The sequence below is a fragment of the Astatotilapia calliptera genome, chromosome 15, assembly GCF_900246225.1.
Source record: "Astatotilapia calliptera chromosome 15, fAstCal1.2, whole genome shotgun sequence".
Lineage (NCBI taxonomy): Eukaryota > Metazoa > Chordata > Actinopteri > Cichliformes > Cichlidae > Astatotilapia > Astatotilapia calliptera.
The window spans coordinates 34,618,425-34,644,693 of NC_039316.1; the positions used below are offsets into that span (position 1 = coordinate 34,618,425).

Sequence of the window (26,269 nt, forward strand, 5' to 3'; positions counted from 1 at the left end):
ACTTGTGCTAATCCAGTAATTACTGTTGTCTACATGTGAGTCCACCCTGAAGGTTTATGGTGGCATTCTCTAGCTGTTAATTAACATTACGGTCATTGAGGGATCGCGATCAGCTGGAGAGGAGCTGCCTCGGCAATTTACGACTGCCCTAAAAACAGAGAGCGCAGGCTCGCGTTTCACGCGCGCTGATGTATGATGTACATGTGTTTGTGCGCTTAAATTCACTCGCAACCAGAGACAAAGCTGAGGCTCACAAAGCCGAGGACGCTTGTATTCATGCGGCGGGATTACAGTGGTCTCAAGCAGTGATGCAGACATGAAATGAGCCTGATGGGCAGATAATGAGAGGCTCTCTAGTTAATTTACCTCTCAGCCAGTTTCAGCTGTCTCTTGTTTTTCTGTTTTCTGTTTGATATTTCAGTCTGAGATGGAAATATTCAATGTATTGATTAATTAATACGAGTAGTTGTTTTGATCTTTTTGGGTGTTTGAGGAAACAGTGACATATATGGTTTCCTTATTGTGGTGCCATTGACATTTTCAGTTAGTTATGCGAACAGGTGGGGGGGTAGAAGGCACAAAGCACGTTGTCAGTATTTTACGTCACATCTCAGAACCAAGTCAATCTGTGAATTAGTGAGATTCTGCACAATTCTTAGTTCTGCTCCTTTATTCTGTATGAAAAGCTTTTCTTTTATCTAATCCCTGCAGCCGCCTGAAGGTAGCATTCCAGTTAACTGTTGATCAATCTGCTGCTATTTTTGAGAAGTGTAGCACCGGAGCATAGTGATATTATGTACCAGCTTCCCTTCTTGTTTACCTTAATATAATCATGTAAAACACGCAAGTGCAAGATCACTACACATACCATAGTGTCTGTTACAGCTATCTGTTTCTTATGACCAGATATTTGGCTCATTTATGACTGGTGGCTCCTCTGTCTTACATTTCGATTGATGTTATTGGTGACATGTGTTAAACAGCAATGTTGCAAAACCAGAGAAATAGGGTAACAGTTTTGTGTAGTGTCGACGTGGGATAGCTTCCAATTTTGTTGTACTATTGTACTAGGTATGACTGCACAATGACAATAAAATTTATCTTATCTTATCTTATCTTATCTTATCTTATCTTATCTTATCTTATCTTATCTTATCTTAGCAGTATAACTGAGATAGCATTTGATTGGTGCAATGCTGTGTAAGCAGGCTCCATAGCATATATCTTCCTTTGGAAGAGGTTTTGTTATCCCCCTCTGTATCCACAGTATCCCCAAATCCGACAGGACGTCCATTCACAAGAACCTGTTCGTTGCCCTTATCTGTGCCCAGGTGATTCTGCTGTGCAGCGGCTCAGCCATTCACAACAAGGTAAATGTTATGTTGATTTTTAAAAGTAGATTTGCAGATTTCATAACCTTTATAGAGGGTATCATTAAATATTGTTAGAGTTACACCTATTTGCAGTATTTTTACAGTGAAACAAGCAAGTGATTTAAATCTAGATTTAAGAAAATACAGAGCATTTATAACACCTACATATGAATTGTGCAGTATTTAGCTGAAGCTTAGAAATATTTGAAATGACTGTCTAAATGAAAAAACATGTCTTTAGTTGGTTTTTAATTCCTATTGCAAATAAATCATAATCATTCATTTACACAAACTAACATTTGCTGAATAGAGGCTACAAAAGCATGCATACAGTTATCTTGTGATCGTGGGATTGATAATGATGTCAATGGGATATTTCGTCTTAAACATACAGTTTAAACATTTTTCATTTGTGTGTGTAGTTAAGGCTTGTAGCCATTCTTGACTTTTATTACTTAGTATCACTAATGCAACTTTCATCTCATAATGACAAATCTTATGTTTATGCCTGTGCTTGTGTGTTGTAAGGTGGCTTGTACGCTCGTGGCGGCGCTGCTCCATCTCTTCTTCATGGCGGCATTTAGCTGGATGCTGGTGGAGGGTCTGCTGCTCTGGAGCAAGGTGGTTGCAGTCAACCTAAGCGAGGAGCAACATATGAAATATTACTATCTCATCGGCTGGGGTACAGTTACATGACCAAACCAAATTGTTCCTTATCGTTACACATGCAGACGGGCTGCCAGGTTTTTCTTGTGGAAGTAGTTGATTTGTCACACTGTGTAATGTGCAGTGCTCTAACTGACTCTCTATATGTGCGATTCAACAAAACATCAGTGCTTTTACCTCCTCTGTGTGTATTTTTTAAAACCTCTCAATCTAACCAGGTCTGCCTGTGCTGATAGTCACCATCACACTAGCGTCAGCCCCGAGCAAGTACTCGGCTGATGACTACTGCTGGCTCAGTCTGCAGAATGGCATTATCTGGGGTTTTGCTGGGCCTGTCATCTTCATCATCATGGTCAGCAAATTGAATTATAATTAGCTGAACTGATGTTGTTAAAATAGAGCATAACAGGGATGATAGTTTTGGACTATAAAACCTAATGTTACTACCTCTCCTTAGATATTTGTATTTACTTTCTTTTATGACGGTCTCTGTGGAATCTTTGCTTCTTCCTCATTTCTGTACTCTCCTGATTTTATTTTGAAGGTGAACATATTGGTATTAACCAGGGTTGTGGTCATCACAATCTCCACAGCCAAGAGAAGGTCCATCATGTTGGCCATGGGAGCCAGTCCGGTGGAGCGAACGTATGAGCAGATCAGGTACCAACCACAAGGAGGCACCATTTGTCCTCTTTTTAATGTGTATTGGCCTCGGCCAGAGGCCTTGAAACGGACAAGCTGTAGTCATTAAGTGATTTTGTACTGCATTTTGTCATTTTAAATCAGTGGTTTTTGTTTGTCAGGCGAGAGAGAGGAATACTTTTGAGTGGATTTTATTAGTGATAGCCATATAAAGGACTTAACTGATTGCAATGTTATACTCTCAGTGTTTAATATCGTTTAAGTCCTGCCAAATTGTATATATTGTCTTGCAACAGTATATTTAACTTCTGCTTATGTCATAGAAATAATTCAAACTATGGTGTTGTTTGGAATTGAAAGATTATGTTACTAACTGACAAATTTATATTCTTTCAATTTAAAAGAAAAATATATAAATACATATGATATGTTTGTTAACTTATTTTAGTTTGGATTAATTTAGTGTTAATTTGAAATGTAGCATGCGTGCAAATCACTAACTCAAGTCCCGGAGTTTTGTACAGTTAACGTTTCTTGTTCCATACCATCTACCATTGCTAAACCTGCCTTGGTACACTGACGTCTCCGTTGCTGTTGCACTGTGATGTCAGTACAAAAGCACCATCCCAGGCTGCGTCCCTGCTGTCTTTTCACTTCAGTGGGATTGGAGTAAAATCCTGCAAGCTTCTATGTAATCCTAGCAGATGAAATCATGATTGTGGGCGTGTTTGAACCTACCTTAGTCCACTGGGGCTCACAGTAGGTGCTTTATGAAGGTTTTCAAAACAGGCCTTGAACTATTTGCCTGGGTGGCAGCCATCTCGGAAACTCAAACACATTCCTCCGCTGAATAAACTAGGGCCCGTCGCATGCCATGTCACACACACGAGAACACACAGACAGCTGTTGCGGTTTGGCGGTCACCTAAGCGGAACGCTAATTCCACTCTAAACAGAATTAAGGTGGATTTAAGGTGGGAAGTTTTCACCCCGTGAGCCTTCCAGCTGTATAGGCTTGTATATGGAACAACTGGCTCACCGGAGCTTCTCAGTTTTGACAAAAAAAAATAAAAAGTTGGGAAAGTTGGAAATTGAATAGATGATCAGAAGGAGAACCTGAAGGAAATAATTAAATACATTTTACGTGGTTTGCTCAGCTCAATCAGCTACTTTAGAGTGGTGTGATTGGTTGTTGTGTTTGTGGGTACAGGGCTGCAGTGAAAGCAGTGTTGGTGTTGCTGCCCATCCTTGGACTGACGTGGCTGTGCGGTGTTTTGGTTCCTCTATCCATTGTAATGGCCTACGTCTTCATCCTCCTAAACTCCCTACAGGTACACACACACACACTCAGCTCACAGATGTTGTGTTCAGTGTGTGAAAGTCTCGAAACCTAAACAATATTCGGGAAAATAATATCAGTCGTGACTGCAATACGTTTACGCATGCAAAAGCTCGCCTGGCGATCTGTATTGATTATAGCGTATAGAAATAATACGCTTGTTATTTACACTATAATTACAATGAGACGTCTTTTGAAATATACAAATCCAAGCATGCATAATTCTCTCAGTTGTAATATCTCCAATGAGAGAAGTACCTTCATATCGCACGTATTTTTGAAAATCTTGTCATAAAGAAAAAAAATGGAATAAGGCTGTGGCGAAAACTTTTGAACAACTTGAAAAAAAGTTCAGACTTTTAACAGCTTTTTTTCATCAGTGAGAAACAGAAAGGTTTTCCATTATACATTGTAATTCTGCCCTTCTCGCATGGTGAGGGTACACAGACTGTCAAGGTTTTTATTTGTCAGTGACAAGGCTGAGGCAGAAAGGGGAAAAAAAGAGCTCCGGTCTGGCTTGTGTTAAGGAGGTGCTTCATTTTAACAAGGAAAGTGGGTTTGTATTGTTTGTTTGATTATTTGTGTTTTATGTATTCAGAGGTCAGCATTACTCTTGTTTTTTTGTGCCTTATCAACGTTGGTTTTTAGGCTTTTAGTGCTGAAAGTTAGCAGTTTGACTGCCACAAACTTTGAACAAAGATATATATATATATATATATTTTTTTTTTTATTGGCACTGTTTAAAATAATACAACAAAATTCATGAGGTGTGTCTGTGGCCATTACGGCTCCATTTTAAAATGGTCACAATATGAAACAAACAAAAAAAAGAGTTATCTGAAGCCTTACTTTCCTCAGCAGTGATTGCGGGGAAGCCTCGGATATGAAATCATGTAATTCTCTCACTGCAGCGGGCGGCCCCGGGTCAGCCAGCCTCGGCAGCGTCTCCAGATCTGCTGCTGCGATTTGTAGTTGTCTTTTAATCAGCTGTATCTTTAATTGAGTTGTATATTTAAAGGGAAAATCAATAGAGGTTTCAGCTGCGGTCTGATCATTACGTCCGGCTCCTTGGTTACCATAAATAGTTTCTGTTTCTCCCTCATATCTCATTATATTTTTTTCTGTGTCGACAGTAATTAATGAAGAAGGTTTTCTTTCTGGGCTCTTATTATACAAATGCACTGCTTTGCATGCTAATGCATAACATGGATTTCTATTCTTTTCCATGCAGCGGCGTGTCTGCCGCTGTCCAGCCTCTGTTATTCTCTTGGATCTCTGGTTTTCTTTCCAGCAATGTATTGTGGGTATATTGCAAAATGGCAAAGTTTGGGATCAAAATGTAAAATAAGCAGCCTCAGAGACGGCTCGCCTCAGGCTCTAGGTTTAAATAAAGAAATGAAATATTTGCAGTTACACTTTTGACATCACAGATTATATTTTCTTTGTCTTACTACATACTTTCAAAGGTAATGGACAGACCATGCATAGTTCCTTTGTGTGTTTGTGTGTGTGTGTCTTGGTGCTGTTGGGATTTTTGGGCAGCAATAAGAGGCCTGTGGTAATACCCAGCTGCTCTGTGATAAAAGAGCTACATAGTGGCTCTTTCAGGAACCCTACCAGGCTGCACTCTGCTCTTTTGACCCCGCTGTTCTCACTGTGACAATTAAAGATGGAGAATTTTTACTTCACCTATGAAACGAGCTACCAGACAACATGCTAAAAACAAATGAAATAATTAAAAAGGTTTAAGAGGGTTGTTGGTGTAAATGTGCTCCAACATGCTCATGTTTGTGCTTTAATTTTCTTTACTGACAAAAGTCAGATAACCTGGGGAGGAAGGGGAGTCAGCATGGTATTTTTACTTTTCCTATTCGCCAAAAAGTAACTCTAAGTTGTTCTATCAGTGTCTGCTTGTGGGTGTTGGTCAAACTTTTGTCCATACTGAAATATCTTGACAGCTGCCGAATAAACTCTCATGACTCTTTGTACAGAAATTCATTGTCTGCAGAAGACTTTTGATTTTGGCCCCACGTTGTTCAGCCCAGTTTGGATATTTTTCTCTTGCACAACCGTGAAAAATCTGGTACCATGATTCGTTCTCCAGTGACTGAATTGATGAACTGATCCTGTAATCAGGACAGTCATCATTAATAATTCCTCCTCAGCCATCTCTGCTTGCAGGTGCCACTATAAACCGTTTAACTGTTATCCCTACACTTTTGAGTGACTTCTGTTCTAGGTTAGGTTCTGTGTGAGCATCTGTTTTAAACAAATTCAACAGATGAGGTCCATATATGTTTGACTAAACAATTTTAACTTGCAGAAAACACTGAAAGATTCATATGATTCTTTTTTGGTCAGCTGCAGTTTATAGAATGTAAAAAAATAATGACAGAAATAAAAAAAATAAAAAAAAATTCCAAAGGCTAAAATGATACTAATTTTCTTTGCAAATTTTTATGATTTGAAGGTTTAGGCTTAAAGATTTCCTTGTGTTTAATTGAGCCTGTCTTTATATTTTAATTTTGTTTAATGACCCTCTTAATATGTTAATTAAACCTTGTGTTACAGTGTATCACTACGGTCGTGTAGATGCTATTGCCTTCTATAGTGTCATGGATCCCTTTGGTGTGGGAGAGTCCAGCAAAATATGGTCCCTCTGTAATGATGCTCGTAAAAATGATGAAATGTGTAAAACCCTAACAACGATGCATGCACAACCTGAGCTAGTGAGTGGGCGATAGGAATAAGCTTTAAAAAAAAGAAAAAAGAAAAGCAAATAAATAAATAAGAACGTTCAGGTTTTTTAGGAAATCGTTTTTTATTTGCAGCTGTTGTATTTTCAATGGGCCAGCCAAAGCAACATAAAGCTTAAGCGGCAAGCCTTTACTGTTAAATCAATAAAACAGATAATGTTGACAAGCCTTTTTCATTGCTCTCCCTCGTGCCCTCCTCGCTCGTCTTCTTCCTGCTCCCTTCTTCCTGAAGTATGTCTACCCTTACTGTTATTTCTCAGTGCAAACCAGCTGCAGCGGGCCATTACGAGCAAACATACTGAAGACCGGGCACACAGATGCACTGTACGTCTGCTTCTCTGTGCAGCGAGGGCTCTGAATCTCATCCCTCGCTGCTGCTTCGTTTTGGGTGAAAGTATCCGACATGTGCGTGTCATCTGTGCAGAAGTTATTTGAGTTGTTTAATAATTCTGTTTGGCAAAACAAGAAGGCAGAAATGTTGATATTTTTCTTGATTGGTCCGATGGCTCGTGTGTAGTGCTTTCTTGTAAAGCTATAGAGAAATATTTTTATTTTAGGGAGTATCGGTCAATGCGGCACTATTGTAAACACTTCTAATGCTCAGTAGATGTAAAAACCCACAGCAACAGCTGCAAGTCACATTTCATGTCAAACCAAACACATCAGAAATGAAAAACTAATATATGGCATTTTAGTTTTTAAAGAGAACCATGTGGAGTTTGGAGCAGATATGATGTCCCCCCGACTCAGTTCTAACTTCCTGCTCTGAGCCAGTAGTTTTTATGAACATCTTCACCATAAATGCAGACATGCCTCATCTGCCTCCTTATCAAGCTAGAGATAAATAGCAGCGAATAGCGTGTGCGCGTGTCAGCGAGAGCGAAAAGGGGAACAGGGGCTCTTTGGGGAGGCCATAAATTGCTCCATCCTCCGTCATCCAATCTCTTGGCAATGTCATTCAAAATCCCCTCACTATCCATTACCTGGGTATAATAGGCTCCTGGCCATGCAGTGTCCATCTTATTATTAGCCCATAACTTTAAACTATCAATAACTTTGAGGTGCCGAGAGAGACATTGGGCGGGCGGGGGGATGAAAAGAGGCAAGGGAGAAAACAAAGTAGAGAGGAAGGAAGTTACGGAGTTGGAAAGAAAATGTTAGGGTAACGATTGTTCTCAGTAAGTCGTGGAGAGCGCAACGAGTCCCTGTGGTTTGTTTTCAGTTTTTTGGATTTTTTTTCAAGAATGCATCCTTTTATTTCTGTTATGGCCATTCGCTTCCTGCGGAGGGCAGCCCTGTGCCTTGTCGTTACATTGCAAATATATAGAGAAATCATTGAGATAATTTATCTGAGCTGTTTCATTCATATCACATTAAGTTCTTTTATATCATAGGAATTGATGACAACAACATTTTCTTTTTTTTTTTAATGACATGAACACGGCGGCGAGTCTACAGGTGTTCTGTCCCTGTGGGATAAAGATGACTTTAGAAGAGATATTTGTACACACCAAGGAAGAATGAGGCAGTTGTATGCTGGTTTGGTTTTGCCAAAAAGTTGGTCCGTGTAACTGTCCCCTCCCCCCGCCTCCACTTCTTCCCTTTGCTTATGATAACATTGCATTGCACTCCAGTTACTTCACTTTAGATGCTCACAAAGTAAATAAAACACTCCTGATAATCCAAAGGAAGACTGAGGTGTAATTTTAAAGCAGCTAAAGGTTTCAAAAAAAATATTGTTTGCATTGTAATGAACTCCTCTACTCAGTCCACTTACATCAACACACATTTACACGCGCTTGGCTGGTGGACGTCAGTATGCATCCGTGATACAGATATGATCAATAGAGTCTCGCACCACTTATTGATTTTTGCCATATGGGAGATTTGCTGTATAAGTGAGCCATGCTTTTACAGCATCTGAAGCGATTGTTCGAGAAGAGGTGATTTCTCCTCTTTGCTCAGTAGGTCAGAGACTACAAAACATCAGAGATTACTTCTGTAAAAAAATTGAGATTAAATTTGATGTTAACAGATTTAGTGTAACTGGATGTTACTGCATTGACTGGACTTTATAATATGCTAATATCTGACCTCTGCTCACGCTGACTGACCAAGTGGAAGTGAAAAACCACAGCAAATGTTTTTAAAGATTAAACACTCGTAACTTAACGAGCTCTCAGCTAAACAGAAAAGTACTTAATGTTGCCCCAAAATACAAACCGACAGCTTTAACACAGAATCACCGATCTGTATCCAGTTTTGCCTGCCAACGCTTTATCCCTTTCAGGTAAAAATGTCTCAAACAAATTTAAAAGACCTCACATTCAGTTTTAATTCCACTTCCTGTCTGAATGTGAGATGAGAAAAATGCACAGTGTATTTTTTTATGCTTTCATTTAAATTTGCCCAGTTTACAAGTACCAGCTCAGTTAGATATTTGCTGATAGATCAAGCAATGCGCTGCCTGTGCAAAAGTGTAATTTTGCTAATGGTCCTCAGCTTTGCCATGCAAACATCAAGTCAAAAAAAAATCAAGAATTTAAAAAAAGATTTTCATGTTCTTAAATGCAGTGCTCTGGCTTGTAAATATTTCAGAGCTCAAATTAATTTTCCGTTTCTCATGTTGCTTGTTTTTTGTGCAAACAAAGCAAATATTGTTATTTATTATATACCTCTTACCTCAATTCAAAATAATCTCACAACAAAAATTTAAAAGAAGAAGGAAAGTGTATGCAAAGAACTGGCACATAGTGGTACATGTGTGATCCTGCATTTCGATTTCTTGTGTAAAGTCTGGCTTTTTTTTTTTTTTTTTTTTTTTTTTGCTGAACATAACGGCCCGTTAAGCATTGTGAATATCTGTGTGCATGTGTATCTGGATAATGTGTGTGATCGCTTGTCACCGCTACCATCAACGCCCTACAAACCGAGGAGTTAGAAGTTATTTTAACTTCTCATTTGGCAGAAGAAACCAAAACAGCAGGACCTGGATCCAGTTTCACAGTCAGGCATCTCCAGCCCATTCATCTGGACCTGCACAACTGGCCCATTCACAGCCACAGCATTCCTCTCCTGTACTCCTTATATTTTCCTACTGTACCATTTATAACTGCAGCTTGCCACGTTTTTATTTTTATTTTTAGGAATGCTACTTTTAAATGTATATATACACTAAGATTTTTGTAGAAGTTATGCTCGTGGAATTTCCGTTCAATGTAATCAAACAAAGATTCAATGAAACACGTGCAAAATATCAGTCAGCAAACGTTGAAGTGGTCCAAACTGTGTTGTAACACAGTTTTACTGCCTATAAACTCACTCTGCAAACTAACGCAGTGACACAGTCGAGAGTGTTGATGTGCACACATGGCAGAGCTCTCACTGGCCAGATTACAGAGGGAAATGTTTTTCATTTTGGACTGTTTGAGAAAACAGGAACCATATTCCCCTCAATTCCCCTGACATCCTTATTCATTGTCTGCCGTAGCGCTGATCACACGCAATTTAAAGCAGCAGCCATCTCTCCCAGTACAGTGGAATTTACTGGTTGCACAGAGATAGCAAGTGATTGTGAATATTTCATCATTTCTTGTATTAGTTAATATGCTTTCACTAATTATTTTCTAATTATTGAATTGAATTTTAATTCCTTAGCTACTGAAATAAACTAAAATACTGCAAATGCAACTTTGTAACATAAATATTTTGCGTACAAATTATTATTATACAGCAGTGGGTGATGAAATGTTTAAATTAATGTAGTCATAGGTAAAATCATGGAGATTTATTTATAAATCCATATTTTAATGAGTCTGTTGGATAATTATGAACAAACAAATAAATACACTTCTTTCATTGTTTGCATTCCCACTGCCTGGGAAAATAACTTTCCCTTTGAAAAAGAGTCCACTGTTTGCGTTGCGTTCTCAATTACCAGACGCGGCATTAAAACAATATTCAAACGGGATACCAAGGTCAGCACCGATTCCCACCATGCCCGTCTGAGATGGCATTTATAATGAGGATGTAGCTCAGCTTTTTTTTTTTTAAAGTAGTATATTTATAGTGTGTTTTGTCTCAACTTGTACTTTTATTTTTTTCCCCTGTTGCCTCTTTTCATCTTTTTTTGTTATATTTTTAATGTTTATTTTAGTTTAAATAAACAACATTAAAATTAGAGCTGTGCTGCAATATTTCATACAAGCGCTTGTTCACCTGTTTGAAGGGAGGATTTCTTACAGATGGAGAGGCTTATTTCACAACCTTAGCATCAAGGTTTGTGTACAGAAAATACTTTACTAAAATGTTCACCTAAGTACCCTTGAAATTAACTGAAGGGTAGACAAAAAAATCAGCCTTCATTCTCATAGAATGTAAATATTAAGTCTAGGGAGTAAAGACACAGACCAGCAGAACCAAAGAACCAGCTGCAGTGGTTCAGATGGGGAAGGTCTGATTGTTAGGGCGGGGAGTTCTCTTGGAGAGATCAGTTTTAAAAACTAGCCTGGGAAAATAAAGCGGCGAGAATAATAGGCTTCCTGTCAAAAGAGGCCAAAGAATTTCTGTCATTGCTCTTGCCGCCACCCCAAAGACCTCTCCTTGTGTTAAACCTGCTGGCATTTATTTGCCTTAGAATTACCTGCCAGCTCAATTTAGTAATAGACTGTGTCATAAGAAAGCAAACCATCCCCTTTGCCCCCTGCCCAATGATAACTATATGTGTGTGTGTGTGTGTGTGTGTGTGTGTGTGTGTGTGTGTGTGTGTGTGTGTGTGTGTGTGTGAGAGAGAGAGAGAGAGAGAGAGAGAGAGAGAGAGAGAGAGAGAGAGAGAGAGAGAGAGAGAGAGAGAGAGAGGGAAGGCGTAAAAGAGAAAAAAAGAGTGCAATTATGCTCAATGGCCTTAATGCATGTTATAGTTTGTATTTGATTCCATGCTTTGATGCTATTAGTAATATTTATTTCTCTGTTTCTGTGTGTATATGCATGTTATCCCATCAGCTGACTCTAGACTTCATGACCTCACTCATCCATCACCCCTGCCGCCTTCCCCCTCAGCTAAGCCACACAGCTGACAGTGTCAGGAACAATTCCGACACCCGAAATTACCCATGTCGAAACAATGACCGTTCTATTTATAAGTTCACCGTCGTGCCTTTTGTATCGGCTAACACCACTTCGCACGCATGCACAAAAATACAGACAAACTCACGCGGCTGTATCGGTAACAGCTCAGGGTGACTAGGTTGGGGATAGTCCTGTTTTTTCTTACTCTGCCTCGTTGTCGCAGATCTGTAGATTTTCCCGGCTTTGATGTATACTTTGTGGGTAATTAGTGGGAACTGGGTCAGTGCAGGGCAAGAAAGCAAAACCCTGTTGTTCTTTTAGTGGGTGGGTGGGAAGGAGCTGCCGAGGCGGGGGCATGAAGGGTGGACAAAAGTGTCGGAAGGTTAAAAGGCTGTCAAACGTCAGATCCAGTTTGCATGTGATAATTAAAAAAAAAAAATCCTCATTTTTAAAAATGTATTTAAAATAGATAAAAAAATATTTGATAACTTTTGAAGCTGTCAAACGGATAGATAAAATATATGTTAATTATAGGTGAATTTATATTGATTACACCTTAGCGATTACACTGAGTGACAAACCAATGGGTCACACACTTGCCACACAACGTGCTCATCTGGAGCGACTTTGTGTTAAATTATAAGGCAGATAAAATGAAATGATTTGATCTAGGTTACCCAAAGCTGCGCTGTGCTTTTTGCTTGAAAAGTAGCATGTGAATTCTCTCCTCATTTTGGCTAATGTATGTGTGCTGCCACTATTTCTGTTAAGTAGCTGTAATCAAGAATGTGAAGTACAAATTACAAATTAAACCTACAGAATATTCTGTCAAAATTTTTAATATCTGGCAACTCAGTTTCACTGAGTAATACAGTAAATTATAATTTCACAATTTAAACATGACAAGTTCCCATTCTAACTGTACACAAAGGCAGGTCATTAAGAGACCGTTTAGCAGAGATGATTTATGAGCACTATGTGGATGTGTCTGGGAAGAATTGCAGCTACCTGAGTATTTTACTACTAGTACAGTGTAGCATTGTGTAAAAGCAAACAAAACAGTGCGATAGGAGCTGGAGAACAACAGCTCTGGCAGCAGGACACTGATTGGGATGTTGATGTCCCCACTGGCCTCTTGCCCTTCCTGCCGTGGCCCATAGCCAGTCCTCCACAGATACTCCGGGTCATTTCCTATGCATGTCAACGCACATAGATATACACTCTTCCCGTCGAGTGTTTACAGCCACATGCTGATTCATATTAATCTGCTTCTCGTCGGGACGGCGTGTAGGGAGGGTTTATGCAGGACTGGGGGGCTGCTGAAGGTGGGTAAGGCATTCACACACACAACCTGAAAGCCCTGTCTGACAGATTGCACCAGGCCTGGACTTCTTTTTACACTGAGCAGATGTGCTCTCCCACTTGTTTTCCTTAGTAATTATCCCTCATTAAGTGAAAGCATGTGCCAATCAAACAGCTTAGAGAGCAAGAGCAGAGCCTGGGACAGAGTGCAGAGAGAGAGAGAGAGGGAGAGGCGAGGAGGTCTATACCAGGATCTTTAGTTTTTTGTTTTTTTTTAAGCATACTGTCATTTCAGAGTCATTACTAGATTAAAAGCTACCCTTGCCTGCGCTGAAGCAGTTAGAGAGTTGGCATTATTGCGTCTCAGTTGACTTTTTAGCAGTTACAAATCTAACAAGTTTAATACTTGCCATTGTTCACATTAACTTTCAAACTGAAATATTGCTGTCATTCTCTGCATTGTCATCAAGGCTTCATTGGGATGGAAGCATGCATGACGCATCTTCTTTGTAAATTTTCTCCCTTTGGATGCTTGTTACATTGAAACGAACAAACAGAGCCCAGTTTTGCAAACGCAGCATCATTGCTTCAGCTTGTGAGAACTTGTGAGAACTTGTGAGAACGTGAGTTGAAAGCCACGTCCCCCAGTGGCGCGGTCTCTAAAATAACCTCCTCTGGAGTTGCAAAGGTCAAGGGTTTGAATCCCCAGAGTGCAGCAATTCATGCATGGGTTATGTTTTCAAGTGCTCACTGAGGTTAACAAATACTGATAGTTTAAAAGCTGTTATCTGTATTTTTATGCTTTGCTTCGCTTGAAACACTGTTTTTACTATTAGTAATCAGTAACTTAGATTACTGTTACCTGATAAATGGTGGCTGCTTGGTTAATAGCCAAACATAACAAATGATTAAACAAGTCAGGGATGCAGACACTTTCTTTGATGCTCATGTTGGCAAGGTAGGATTATGTTTATCGATATGTCAGCAGGGCTTGATAAAGTAATATTGGTATGTTCACAGGGGAAACACCAAGTGCAGGATATTGGGATCATGTACAGGATCGACTGCAGAGAAGTAAATAAAATTACAAGAGGTGATAACAAAGGAAATCAAGAAGGAGTCCAAGTAGATAACCAAAAAATAAGGAAGCAAAAGTAATGAGGGCACAGGGGAAGGCACACAGCAAGATAAACAACTGGGAAGCACCAGTAATCTGCCAGATACGTGCATTAAGCAGCGCAGGGTACCTGCTTGCAAAAATGCAAATGGACAGCAGCCGACACCACTGGTGTAGTTGTTCTTAATGCGTTATTTTCTAGTCTGCTTGTAGTTGGCTTATAGATCCTTGCTTGTAATGTCCATGTGGAAAAATGTCAGTCAAAACAAGTTGGAGGGCATGCTGATCCCAGCAGTCACACTTTGATGGCAAAATGTATTCAACTCAGACCAACGCAAAAGAGCAAAGAAGAGTAACAATGGTGTAATGATGATGTCAAAAAGACAAACCAAAGAAAAAAATCAACACCCAAGACATAAAAGGAAGGTGACATGTTCCTAACAAAACAGGAAATAACACAGAATAAGAAAAAGAAAGAAATAAAAGAACTCGTTAACCCAATTAACATCACGACAAACAGAATGCACTGGTGAGGTACTCTTGGAGCCCCCTGGTGGCCATACAACGCCTATTGCAGCTTTAAGTCTGTTACAGCTTTACTCACACTTTACATGAATGCAATTTGTGGGACAAGCAAACTTTGAATTTATTTCTGAAAATCTGTGTTACTCATTTAGATTCTCTTACAAACTGAGTGGGCAGAATGTATTTTTTTATTGTTTATTTTTAACTTGTGCGTCCAGCCATGGGCAAAAACGATTAGCCTCACAACGAAGGGGGGCTGGGAGAAAAGATACAAGTCTCTTCCCAAAAATAAAAGACAGAAAAGAGCAAGAAAAAAAAAAACGAAGATATATGAAGTCTTCATGTCGATGAGCTATCATTCATTTTCACTTTGAAGTCCTGTGAACCGTAGTGAAGTGTGATTGCATGTGACAGTCGCCGAGTCTCCCGGTTTATCATGATGGATGCACCCTGCCACCGCGGTGGTGTTGTACCGCATGTGTATGCGCGTGCACAAACACAGACAGGCGGATGAATACAGAAAGACACAGAAGTGGGATTATGTTGGGTAGGTGTACGCAGAAACAGAACTACAAACCCAGCGGTTACACTCATGCACTCACATACACATTATTTTAGACACTCTTTCTTATTGTCCTTTTCTCTCTATTTTTTATTTTTTATTTTTGGGGTGTTACTAACTCTTAGTGGTTTAATAATTAATTTCTATGAGCTATTGATTTATGTATGTATTAATTTAGGCAAAAAAAAAAAAAACACTATAAAACCAATATTTTGCATCCTAAAAAATGAAATTATTTCCACTTTTATCAGATGTGTGACAGATTGACAGCAGATTGATGGAAATGCAGTAGGTATGTGAAGCTCCTGCTGCTTTGTAAGGACACTACATTATAAGTTAGATGTATTACTTTTATTTTATTGCTCTGTTTCTTTATTTACAAAACATGACAGTAAGAGTCTCGGGGATAGAAAACGACTTATTAGTTAAAAATAATTTATAGGTTTTTAGAGCACATTATTTTTTCATATGCTGCTAATGTGTCTTTAGTCACTTACGTCCTTTACAAATACAAGGTCACAGATGCGGCATAATAATAGATAATAAAACAAGCAAGACACCAATCGGCAATTCACATGTCTAAACGAGAGAAAGAAGGTCCGTCTTTCTGTCTCGCTCTCTCTGATTTCTCTCGACAGACATCACTCACCTACACTTCTCAATCTTAACACGTGCCATTAACCTCGGCTGGGCTCACCTTAGTTGAGAAACAGCATAGCAAACGCATCCCATAATGGTACCCGGAGCAACGTTTTTCCTATTTTGCACCCAAAAGCAACTTGTTCAGACTTTGCATATTGCATCCATTTGTCATTGTTAGTCAAGGGCACTGCAACACGGTCTTGTCAGTGGTGCAATTTGCACAAAGTATTCTGCTCAAATGTTACTGTGCATGCGTAAGAGTTGTTTGTTTGCAGGTTCCAATGTACCTTTCAGGTGCTTTAAAACTGTTTTCATGCCCGCGAATGTATGCATATGAATAAGTCGAACGCGCACCGGCACAAGAACAATAGACCAAGGGCAAATGTGTCATAGTTCTCTAGGCAAAGCGTACACTCTTTATAGAAAAATAAATAATACAAACAAACAAAAACATAATGGTACGTATTTTGGCCCATTAGGGTTGGCACACTTTTTTGGAAAAATGGTAAGTTGAGGCTCAGGTGGTGTTCAACTTCCAGACACTTGACTTTGATTCTGAGCTTGCTTGTACTTACATAAGAGTGCAATTACTGTTTGGAAGCCACTAAGAGTGCCTGTGCTTGTGGTGGTATATTGGAAGTGTGTGTGTGTGTGTGTGTGTGTGTGTGTGTGTGTGTGTGTGTGTGTGTGTGTGTGTGTGTGTGTGTGTGTGTGTGTGTGTGTGTGTGTGTGTGTGTGTGATGCCTTTCCAGCTCCTCAATGCCACACGAAAGTAAGTGGCTGGCAGTACATGATTATGTTGTCTGTTAATGTGAACTCCTTCTGACTTGAAAAATTAAAAAGACATCACATTAAAGACGTCACCTATTTGTCCTTCCCCCAAATATTCTACAATAAAACAGTATATATCATAAATTATATAATTTATCTATGCTATGGTTGCAAATCTCTGCAAAATATCTGGTACCTTCTATATTCTGAAGGCAGTTTAAATGGAAGAAGCTTACATGTTTATGAATTACCACCAAACCACAGTTTGGTGGTAATTCTAATGGTATTTTAATACCAGGTCCAACATATTACTGTGTCTAATTCTGTATAAGTATACGGTTCAAGAGTATATACACTAATATGGTATTATGTCTGTTACTGCAACCGACTGTGCAGATTTATATTTGTGAGTGGCCTTTTCTCTAAATTTACCCAGGATCCAGCTGCTGTTTTTAGGAGAACTTGTTCCCATCTGACCCCCCCCCCCTTGTCAGCGGAAAACTGTGAAATTAAAAAAACGATTGACAGCAGGCTCACATACAATTTGACAAGAGGGCGCCCCAAAAAGGCCTGTTGAATACCTAAGTATTTTTAATTAAACAGCTTTCTGCACTGGCGGCCGGCTTTCCCTCGGCAGTTCAAAGACTCCCGCTATGACCCATGTGTTAAAAGTTTGTATCAGTTTTCCGTGGCTGTGTTTTTCTTGGCGCCCAAGACACGCAACTCGAAATTGTCTTGTTTAAAAGCTAGTTTGTTTACAGTTCACTCTCGTTCTCGTGCTCTCTGTACCGCTCCTCCATTACATTCCCACATGTGTTCCATGTGATCAGGTTCAGGGTGTAGTTGCCAACTCCCGCTGATCTCGTGGCAGGCTTGGTTTCCGCAAATGCTTCGAAATTTGGTTTATATTAAAGAAAAATTGTCGGAAAAGCAAAAGGAGAGATCTGCCATGTGACAATTACTGTCTTAATTTGCTGTCATCCTGGTTTATTTAAACGCTAAAAAAACAACTCAAATGGGGCGGTCATCTGTTTTTCTGGAACTTCATCAATAACGTTCGTCCATCTGATGTAAAATCAATATGACACACACTGACACAATGCCAGAGCAATGGCAAATGTGCCGTCATTTGTCATCGAGTGGTAATAAAGATATGTCACAATTGATTTTTGCCCATTTTCTCCCCCTTTCTCTTTATCTCTCGCTCTCCCCATCTCTTCCTTGCCCTTTTTCCCAGTAGCGGTGATGGAAAAAATAAATGAACGTTATTAGGATTAAGTGTGGCCAGACTTGCCAAACTCAATTAATACTTGAGCAAAAGCGCTTTAATAATATGAAGGCCTGTGTTTTCACTAGGACGCCTTACCAGACGTTCTTAAAAGAAAAGACAAGGGATTCATAGATGGATGGATGGATTGTTGGGTGGGTCTCTTGTCTAGGAAGAAAGATTTTGTTTTGGCCTCTGCTCCATTTTTTCTTGATTTGTTCTCTTTAAATATATTTAAACTGTAGTTGCCACTCTGTAGAAAAGTGATGAAAGAAAAAAGAGAGTATAGAAACTAAAAATAAACGTACAAATCGCTCCTCGTTGCTGTCCTTGTAGACATCTGCTGCTGCTGATGTTTTCCTTTGTAAATTTTGTTCCTCCACAGTTTCATGTGGCTCTGTGGTGTAAGCGTGTGCGCTCCACTCTGTGTCCGTTGTGTGTATGTTTGTGTGTCAGTTTTGCCATCGCGGTTTGTTGCCGCTGGGTTGTGTGTACCCAAGTTGCACTGGTGGTAGCGAGCAACATCTGTTTCGGGCTTGTTGTTCCTCTTGGCTGCTTTTCAATTGGATTTCCTCAAGCAGGGCCAAAAGCTGTCACCTCTGCCAGGCTCTGTTAGCGATCACCGCCGGCCCCTATATTAAGTAGGTGGTTCAGGGCTAAGCTAATAACTCTCCCTCCTCTCCTGAGCCATCGCACACCAGCACTGGTGTTGCTGCTGGCTTCACTGTGTGCCTGTTTGTGTGCGAACACTGACAGTTTTCCTCTGCAGCTACACACCCCGTGGAGGCAGGCTGGCTTGGGGGGTCCCCTCCTCAACGTGACAGCCCGACTGACTGGATGTGTGTATGGGGAAAGAAACAGGGAGTCCTAAGGGCTCTTTTTTAATAGAATAACTTTTCCACTTTCTCTAATAATGTGCAGTGAGAAAGAAACAGGAAGAAAACTTTGGCACATACCCAAATCAAAATTTAGGTTATTCCAGTTGTCAGGACTGGATGTATTTGGTTGCATTTTGCACCTAACAATCTTTTTCAATTGTACAAATTCTCTATAAATGGTTGATGTCATGCTTTTGTGCACAACAGAGGCCAACTTTAAGATGATTGAGAGTGTGATGATTTATTTTCACAGCCATCTTTACAGTAGGGTGGACTGAGTTTGCACCATAATGAATACGGTGCTCACTTGCTGCAAAGGCGAGCAATTTCAGCTTGAAAGATGTGATGCCACCCAAATCTTAAAAACCTGTTTGGTTTGACTTTTATTTTTCCACTTCAAGCATCTTCTCTAATTCATATCTTGAGCAGTTCTGGGTGCTACAAAGCATTTATTGGGCGGTGTTTACCTCAAACTGACAGAGTGGCAGGCTGCCCGTCTACCTGCCCTGTCTGCCTGCCTTCACTTCTTCTTGCCAGTATCTCTTTCCAGCTGGAGCAGTTGAGTGGAGCTGGATTCAAACAGAGGGCCTGCAAAGTATCAACTCCTTGTTTCACAGCTTTGACAGACACTTTGATTTGACATGCCATGAACAGTTAAAGTGAAAGTTATGTATACATGTTAATTAAACTGTTTATGTGTGGAGGGGTCAGAGACATTAGCAAGTCCCAGCGCAGAAGTGTGAATTTCTTTTCTTTTTCCCCCCATCACGGTGTTTTAACCTCTTCTGTCTCTCATTTCTTTAATGATTACCAGGTGTGAGGGCAGAATTTTTCCTCCCCTTTTTTTGCCAAGTGGAGATGCGGATAGCTCTATTTGTGAAAAGTGTCTCTGTGTGTTTGAATTTAGGCGAGGATATTTGACGTCGGGCCCAGCTTGTTCAAAAGGCTCTCGTTTCTGGCAGAGAGTGACTCTGGAATTCACTGAGGGGATGTGGAGGTGGTGGTCTTCAGTTGTTGTTGTTTCTAATACTGGGATCGAAACTTTGAACTAGAAGTTTTTTTCTTTATGCATCTCTATTGCAAAAATAGAGATACAGAAATATTCACAAAGGAGAATCAAATGTTTAAAGTAAAAAAAACCCTGTTACTTGTCTTATAAATTAACATATTAAATTTTGTATACAGTAGTGTGCATAAGACTAAGCTTCTCATTTTTTATAATTTGCTAGGAAAATGGGAAATACTGTACAGTTTGCAAGGCAGATACTCATAGGCAAGCTTTCTTTCCTGTCAAAATGTCACGTTTGGCATTTTCTATAGATGCGACACAAGAAATGTATTTTTGTGACATGTTGAGAGTAGCAAAATCCCTAAAGATACAATTTTAAATTGGTTCTTTCCTAAATTGTCTTTATGTCTAGACAGAACATTGGTTCATCTTTTGAGTTAGGTGCCCTTTTTATGCTTTATTGATTCACAGGTCAGTGTTAAGTGGCTTAACTAAAAAGAAAAACTACAGCTGGAAGTTATCAGGTACAATGACTGGATTGAAAATAAGTGAAAAAGCAGCCAATGTCCAAAGAAAAACTGCTATAGAAATCATAGAAACTATTGCTCAAGACCACGGTTATAAAAATATTTTTAAAAAGGGGTTGGCTGAAAATTTACACATCTATTGTATATAGATCTGTTTTACTGCAAGTCATTTGTACCACTAAGTAAAAATAATAAGGAGGATGACAAAATTGCAGCCATACTGGTTCTTTTTTCAATATAACAAGCAGACAGAACAGCAGAGTTCCCTGTCATTATATCTCATGTTAACGTTTAAGCTCCTTCTCATACTACAGGGAGCGTTGGGCTGACTGAGACAATACATTCCAGCGAGAAAGAAAAAGCTGCCCTGCCACCCCCTCTCCCCTTGCCAAGACACTGCCCTTCCACCTTAATCATAGTTTTCATATCTGTACATTGAAAATTTGTTTCCCAAGGACGGTGCCATAAAACTACTGCTTTTTGAGATTTTTACCTGCCAGCTCTCTGCTTCCTTTCTCTACACACGTGGGGAGGTTGATGGAAGTGGGAAATAGGGGCGCTGATAGTAAGTGAGGGGAGAAATGTAGAGGGATTATTCTCTGGGAATTCTTTGAGAGGTTGAAGGGTTCAACATTGCATATGCCATAAACAAATAGTATAATTATTATTATTATTTTTTTTATATGAGAAAGTGGCTTTTTTAAAACACCCTTCCCTGCAGTAGGCTTACTGTCAAAATGAGGACAGCGTATGTGCTTGGGAAACTTGGAGCTGTTGTAGGGAATTTAAAAGTGGTCAGTGTTTGTATTCAGGTTGGAGATTTGTGTCACTGCTGAACATATGCAGGGATGAATTCTCAGTGTTAAAGACTGAAAATACCTGAAAATGTGAAAATTGTGTTTAAAACATAAGAAATCAGGAAGGGGCATGTATAGGAATTTCTTTTACTTATGTATTAATCACATTATTTTATTGTATGATGCCTTGGTGCCACTGGATTTTAACATGTCTCACACTCATACAGTAAGACAAATGGTGGGGGTCTAGTAAGGAAGTTGGGGGAAGCAGACAACTCCACAGGAAGAGTCTTTTGTCTCTTTGAGGACTCTGGGAGGCAGCAAGGGAGTGTGAACCTTAACACTAGGAAGGCCCAGAGCCCAGCCATTTGGCTTTTCTACCTTTAAAACCCGGAGAGCAGCCAAATGGCTGGTAGGCTTTTAGCTAAGCTTTAGCTTCAGGCAAGTGGAAGCTAAATTGGCTAGTCATTCATATGTAAATTGGGTTGTTACCTGGGAATTCTGGAGGGAGGGGAGTGGGGGTGTGTGGATGGGGGGGGGGGGGAGCTGCTAAAAGCGGTGAGCTTCCTTTTGTTTCATCTTGATGCATTCTCAATCATCCAGGGAAACAAATCTCCAAAAGTCACCAACTTGGAGTGTTTCAGTTTGCCATCTTAGGGAGAAATCAACACACATGGGTGTATGTCCTTTGTTGCTGAGATTTATTGATAAAAACAGTACAAAAAATCAACCATTTGTACACATTTTTACAAATAATTATAAAAAGTGAGTGAGTACATTTCAACATTTTCAGCAATCACTCACAATCCTGGCACTGCCATGGTATCTGTAGTCTGCATTTACCACATGTGTATCTGTTGCAGTGAACACATCGCACAGTGGCATGATTGTTCTTGCAATTGTGTTTGACCTGACACATGGCTCTTTTTCCAGGGCTCGGTGTGGAGGGTTGTGTCAAAGGCAACTGTTCTTTTCTTGCCTTCTTCGCAGCTACATGAGAGTGAGCTAACTCCCTTGCAAGCTCCACCAGGAAGTCCACCCGTCTTTCCTTCGTCCCGGAGCATGCTTGATACAGCACATGTGCATTCAGTGCTGCCATGTCAATCATGTTATAAAACACGGCAACTGGCCAGCGCCGTGTTCCTCTGCGGACAGTGTACTCCCGAACCATCTGGTCCATCACATCCACGCCACACTTTGTTTTGTTGTAAAGGGTGACAGTGTTTGGCTTCCTTTTGGTAGTGTTATCAGTCTGAACCACGCCGTGCATGCTGCTAAGAATATAGACTGTCTTCTTCCGTTTGGCCGCATACGCCGTCAGCGTGGCAGCAGAGGTTGAAGGAATGGAGAGTTTAAATGTTAGTTGTAAACAGCTATATCATATAATAACTGCAGCTGTAGCTGTGATCAGACATCCCCCTGCAGGCCCTGAAGCTGAGCTCTGAGGTCCTCACAAACCTGCTGGAGCCAGCTTCCATCCTGGGGAGCACGTTTTTGTGTTTCAGCGCGGGGCGAGGCACAAAACCCAGATGGTCCAGATGGACCAGATGGTTCGGGAGTACACTGTCCGCAGAGGAACACGGCGCTGGCCAGTTGCCGTGTTTTATAACATGATTGACATGGCAGCACTGAATGCACATGTGCTGTATCAAGCATGCTCCGGGACGAAGGAAAGACGGGTGGACTTCCTGGTGGAGCTTGCAAGGGAGTTAGCTCACTCTCATGTAGCTGCGAAGAAGGCAAGAAAAGAACAGTTGCCTTTGACACAACCCTCCACACCGAGCCCTGGAAAAAGAGCCATGTGTCAGGTCAAACACAATTGCAAGAACAATCATGCCACTGTGCGATGTGTTCACTGCAACAGATACACATGTGGTAAATGCAGACTACAGATACCATGGCAGTGCCAGGATTGTGAGTGATTGCTGAAAATGTTGAAATGTACTCACTCACTTTTTATAATTATTTGTAAAAATGTGTACAAATGGTTGATTTTTTGTACTGTTTTTATCAATAAATCTCAGCAACAAAGGACATACACCCATGTGTGTTGATTTCTCCCTAAGATGGCAAACTGAAACACTCCAAGTTGGTGACTTTTGGAGATTTGTTTCCCTGGATGATTGAGAATGCATCAAGATGAAACAAAAGGAAGCTCACCGCTTTTAGCAGCTCCCCCACCCCCTCATCCACACACCCCCACTCCCCTCCCTCCAGAATTCCCAGGTAACAACCCAATTTACATATGAATGACTAGCCAATTTAGCTTCCACTTGCCTGAAGCTAAAGCTTAGCTAAAAGCCTACCAGCCATTTGGCTGGTGGCGGGTTTTAAAGGTAGAAAGGTAGAAGCCTGGGACTGCCAGTGTTAAGGTGTGAAACAGCTGTGTACTGCCTTTTGTTCCTGGAGATATTTAACTGAGAGCCATGCTGGGCTCAGGGAGACTCTGCTGACCGTCTGTCCCGCGGTCATGCAGGGACTTCATCAAGCTTGGTTGTCTGTTCTTTGTGTGTTTGATTAAAGAATGTTAGCTACCGCTCACCGCTCGTCTGCAGGCTTTATTTAAATGGAAAACTTCCACAACAGGCAAAAAAAAGCTTTTTGCTAAAAAAAAGATTAAAGATTAATTAAAGACACAGAGCAGAAAGTGTGTTACTGTTTTACATCCACAGACACACAAGAAAAGAAGCAGGCAACATGTAAAGTTATGGCAATTTTATTTGTGCATTTCAGTTTTTAAAAAACAAGCAAACGTCCCAAGAAGAAGGATGGGGTGAAAGAAAGGTGGAGAGAGGGGGAAGGAGGAAGAAACTATTGATGCTGCTGGGTCAGTTCTTTCTCAGCAGTCTGCTCCAGAATCCCCTCCTGTCCTCGGCTTGCTTTTCTTTTTCTTTTGCCTTCAGTTCGTTTAAGGTTTTGTTGAGCTGCTCCTCGGCATCTTTAAATTTTTCTTTCAGCTGCTGTTTGGCCAGTTTCCCTTTGTGTTTGAGGAGCTCTTTAGCTTCCTTTTTGTGCTTTCGCATTTCCTTCAGTGCGTCTTTGCAGTCTTTCTTGGTCACCGTCATTTCTTTCTTGAATACCTTCACCTCAATTTTCTCTTCTGCAAGTTCTTCTTGCACTTTCATCAGTTCCTTCTTCATGTTTTCAGTGTGACTCTTTGTATCTTCCATTTCTTTCTTTGCTTCCTCTATTTTCATTTTCTCTTCCTCCAACACTTTTTGAGCTTCCAACAATTCTTTCTTCAAATTTTCAATCTCATTTTCTGCCTCATCTTTACGTCTTTTCTCCTCTTCAAGTTGTTGCTTTACATGCAGTAATTCCTTTCTTAGTGTTTCAGCTTCAGCTGTTACATTTGCAGCTTCTTGAGTTGCCAACTGCATTTTCCTTTTTCCCTCTCCAAAAGCTTCCTGCACCTCCTGTAATTCCTGCATCACATTTCCTGCCTCCTTCTTTGCAGTTTGATATTTATTTTTGGCTTCTTGTGCTGTGCTTTTCTCTTCCTCCAATGCTTTTTGAGCTTCCAACAGTTCTTTCTTCATCTTTTCATTCTCCTTTTCTGCCTGTTGTTTTCCCATTTTCTCTCCTTTAAGTTTGAGACCCACATGCAGTAATTCCTGCAATACTACTTCAGTTTCAAACTTTGAATCTTTAGCTTCTCCTCTTGATTTTTCTGCCTCTTCTTTTAATTTGATATTTTCAGCCTGTATCATTTGAAGTTCTTCTTGCAGGTTAATCAGCTGTACTGAATTGTGAGGTGAAGCACTCGCCGATCCTCTTCTCGTTCTCCCCTGATTCATTTTGGCCTTTTAAACAAAGGAGCCAACGTTTTGTAGAGGAGTGAAGTGAAGTTTTCGATGTTTCTTCGTCAACTGTCGTTTGTCCTGCACAGAGATGCTGCTGTAGATGTGTCTCTAGCTGTGTCTGGATACAATGAAACATGCTGGAACTAAGTGCTTGTGTTGCACAGTTCTACTAAACATTCCATTTCATGCATGCTCCGCCCACATGGTCAGGAATGTCAGGTGCTGCATCGCCAAAGGCTGCTCCCGTTGCCTAGCAATAACAGCTGTTTACTCTTGGGATCTGGTTCATTATTTAATAAAGAAAACATGTCCAAGTATTGGGTGCTGAGGCTCAGCGCATATTCTAGCCTGCTGTGTGGGTGGGCAGCTAGAAATCACTGGTGGGCAACATGAGTGAGGAGAAAACTGGAGCAGCCAAGCAGGGAGCTGCAGGTTGCTGGTTTGAGTCTCTGTTCAGATGCTGGTGTCTCCTCTCTCTGAGATGTCTGCAAACAGTCCCAGATAAAACAATAAGGATAATAAACAAACACGTGACTAAAATAACAATTATGACTCTGATGTGTTTCATGTGTAGCAGGATGGCCTCTATACAGCAGTCGCTGCAAGCATCCACATCGCCACACTCACTTTTCTTTAATTGATCATGTTGATCAATTAAACACAATCAAGTTAAAACAATAGGAGAAGTTGTGTGCACAAGTTGTATCAGCCTTTAGTGGTCAGCCAGTGTGTAAGTTATGTTTTAAATAATTGTCTTGTGTTATCTTGCTGAACTATTGTCGTACCGCACTGTACACTGTCCATCAGCAACCTTGTATTCTGTAGAAAATATTATTGAGCTAAACGATCAGTTGCTACCAGCTCATTCATTTTGTCTTGTCATAAAATCAAATGACTGTGAAACGTGAAAAAACCCAGAGTCAGATCTGTTCTCTGGCACCTGAATCTGTTATCTGAAATTCGAACTGCTTTATTATCTAATAACGCAGGAGTTGCCCGTCTTAATTCATGCAGATAGGCAAAAACGACGTCTGTATTTGCCAAAGATCTGTAGTTTTTTTTTTTTTACATTTGAGGGAGTTAAGCTTCATTTAATATATTCTCTTACAAAGCAGACACTTAAACACAGGAATAAAGCTTTTATTACAAGTATAACCAGCGGTTAATGGCTCACCTTAAATATTTAATGCACTCAGCTGATGCTTTTACGAAGAGTGAGTTGCAAGG

The 26,269-nt window shown here is 40.3% G+C and overlaps 1 protein-coding gene across 3 annotated transcripts in view; it reads left to right on the top strand.

Moving 5' to 3' along the window:
• The window catches only part of LOC113006913 (adhesion G-protein coupled receptor D2), a 95,146-nt gene that overhangs the window by 12,822 nt on the left and 56,055 nt on the right, over window positions 1–26,269 (top strand). For all 3 annotated transcript variants that reach the window (XM_026143164.1, XM_026143165.1, XM_026143166.1), the window contains 5 exons: window positions 1,268–1,370; window positions 1,902–2,055; window positions 2,258–2,391; window positions 2,584–2,699; window positions 3,891–4,011. In XM_026143164.1, coding sequence (XP_025998949.1) covers window positions 1,268–1,370; window positions 1,902–2,055; window positions 2,258–2,391; window positions 2,584–2,699; window positions 3,891–4,011 — 628 coding nt within the window. The remainder of the gene's footprint in view (window positions 1–1,267; window positions 1,371–1,901; window positions 2,056–2,257; window positions 2,392–2,583; window positions 2,700–3,890; window positions 4,012–26,269) is intronic.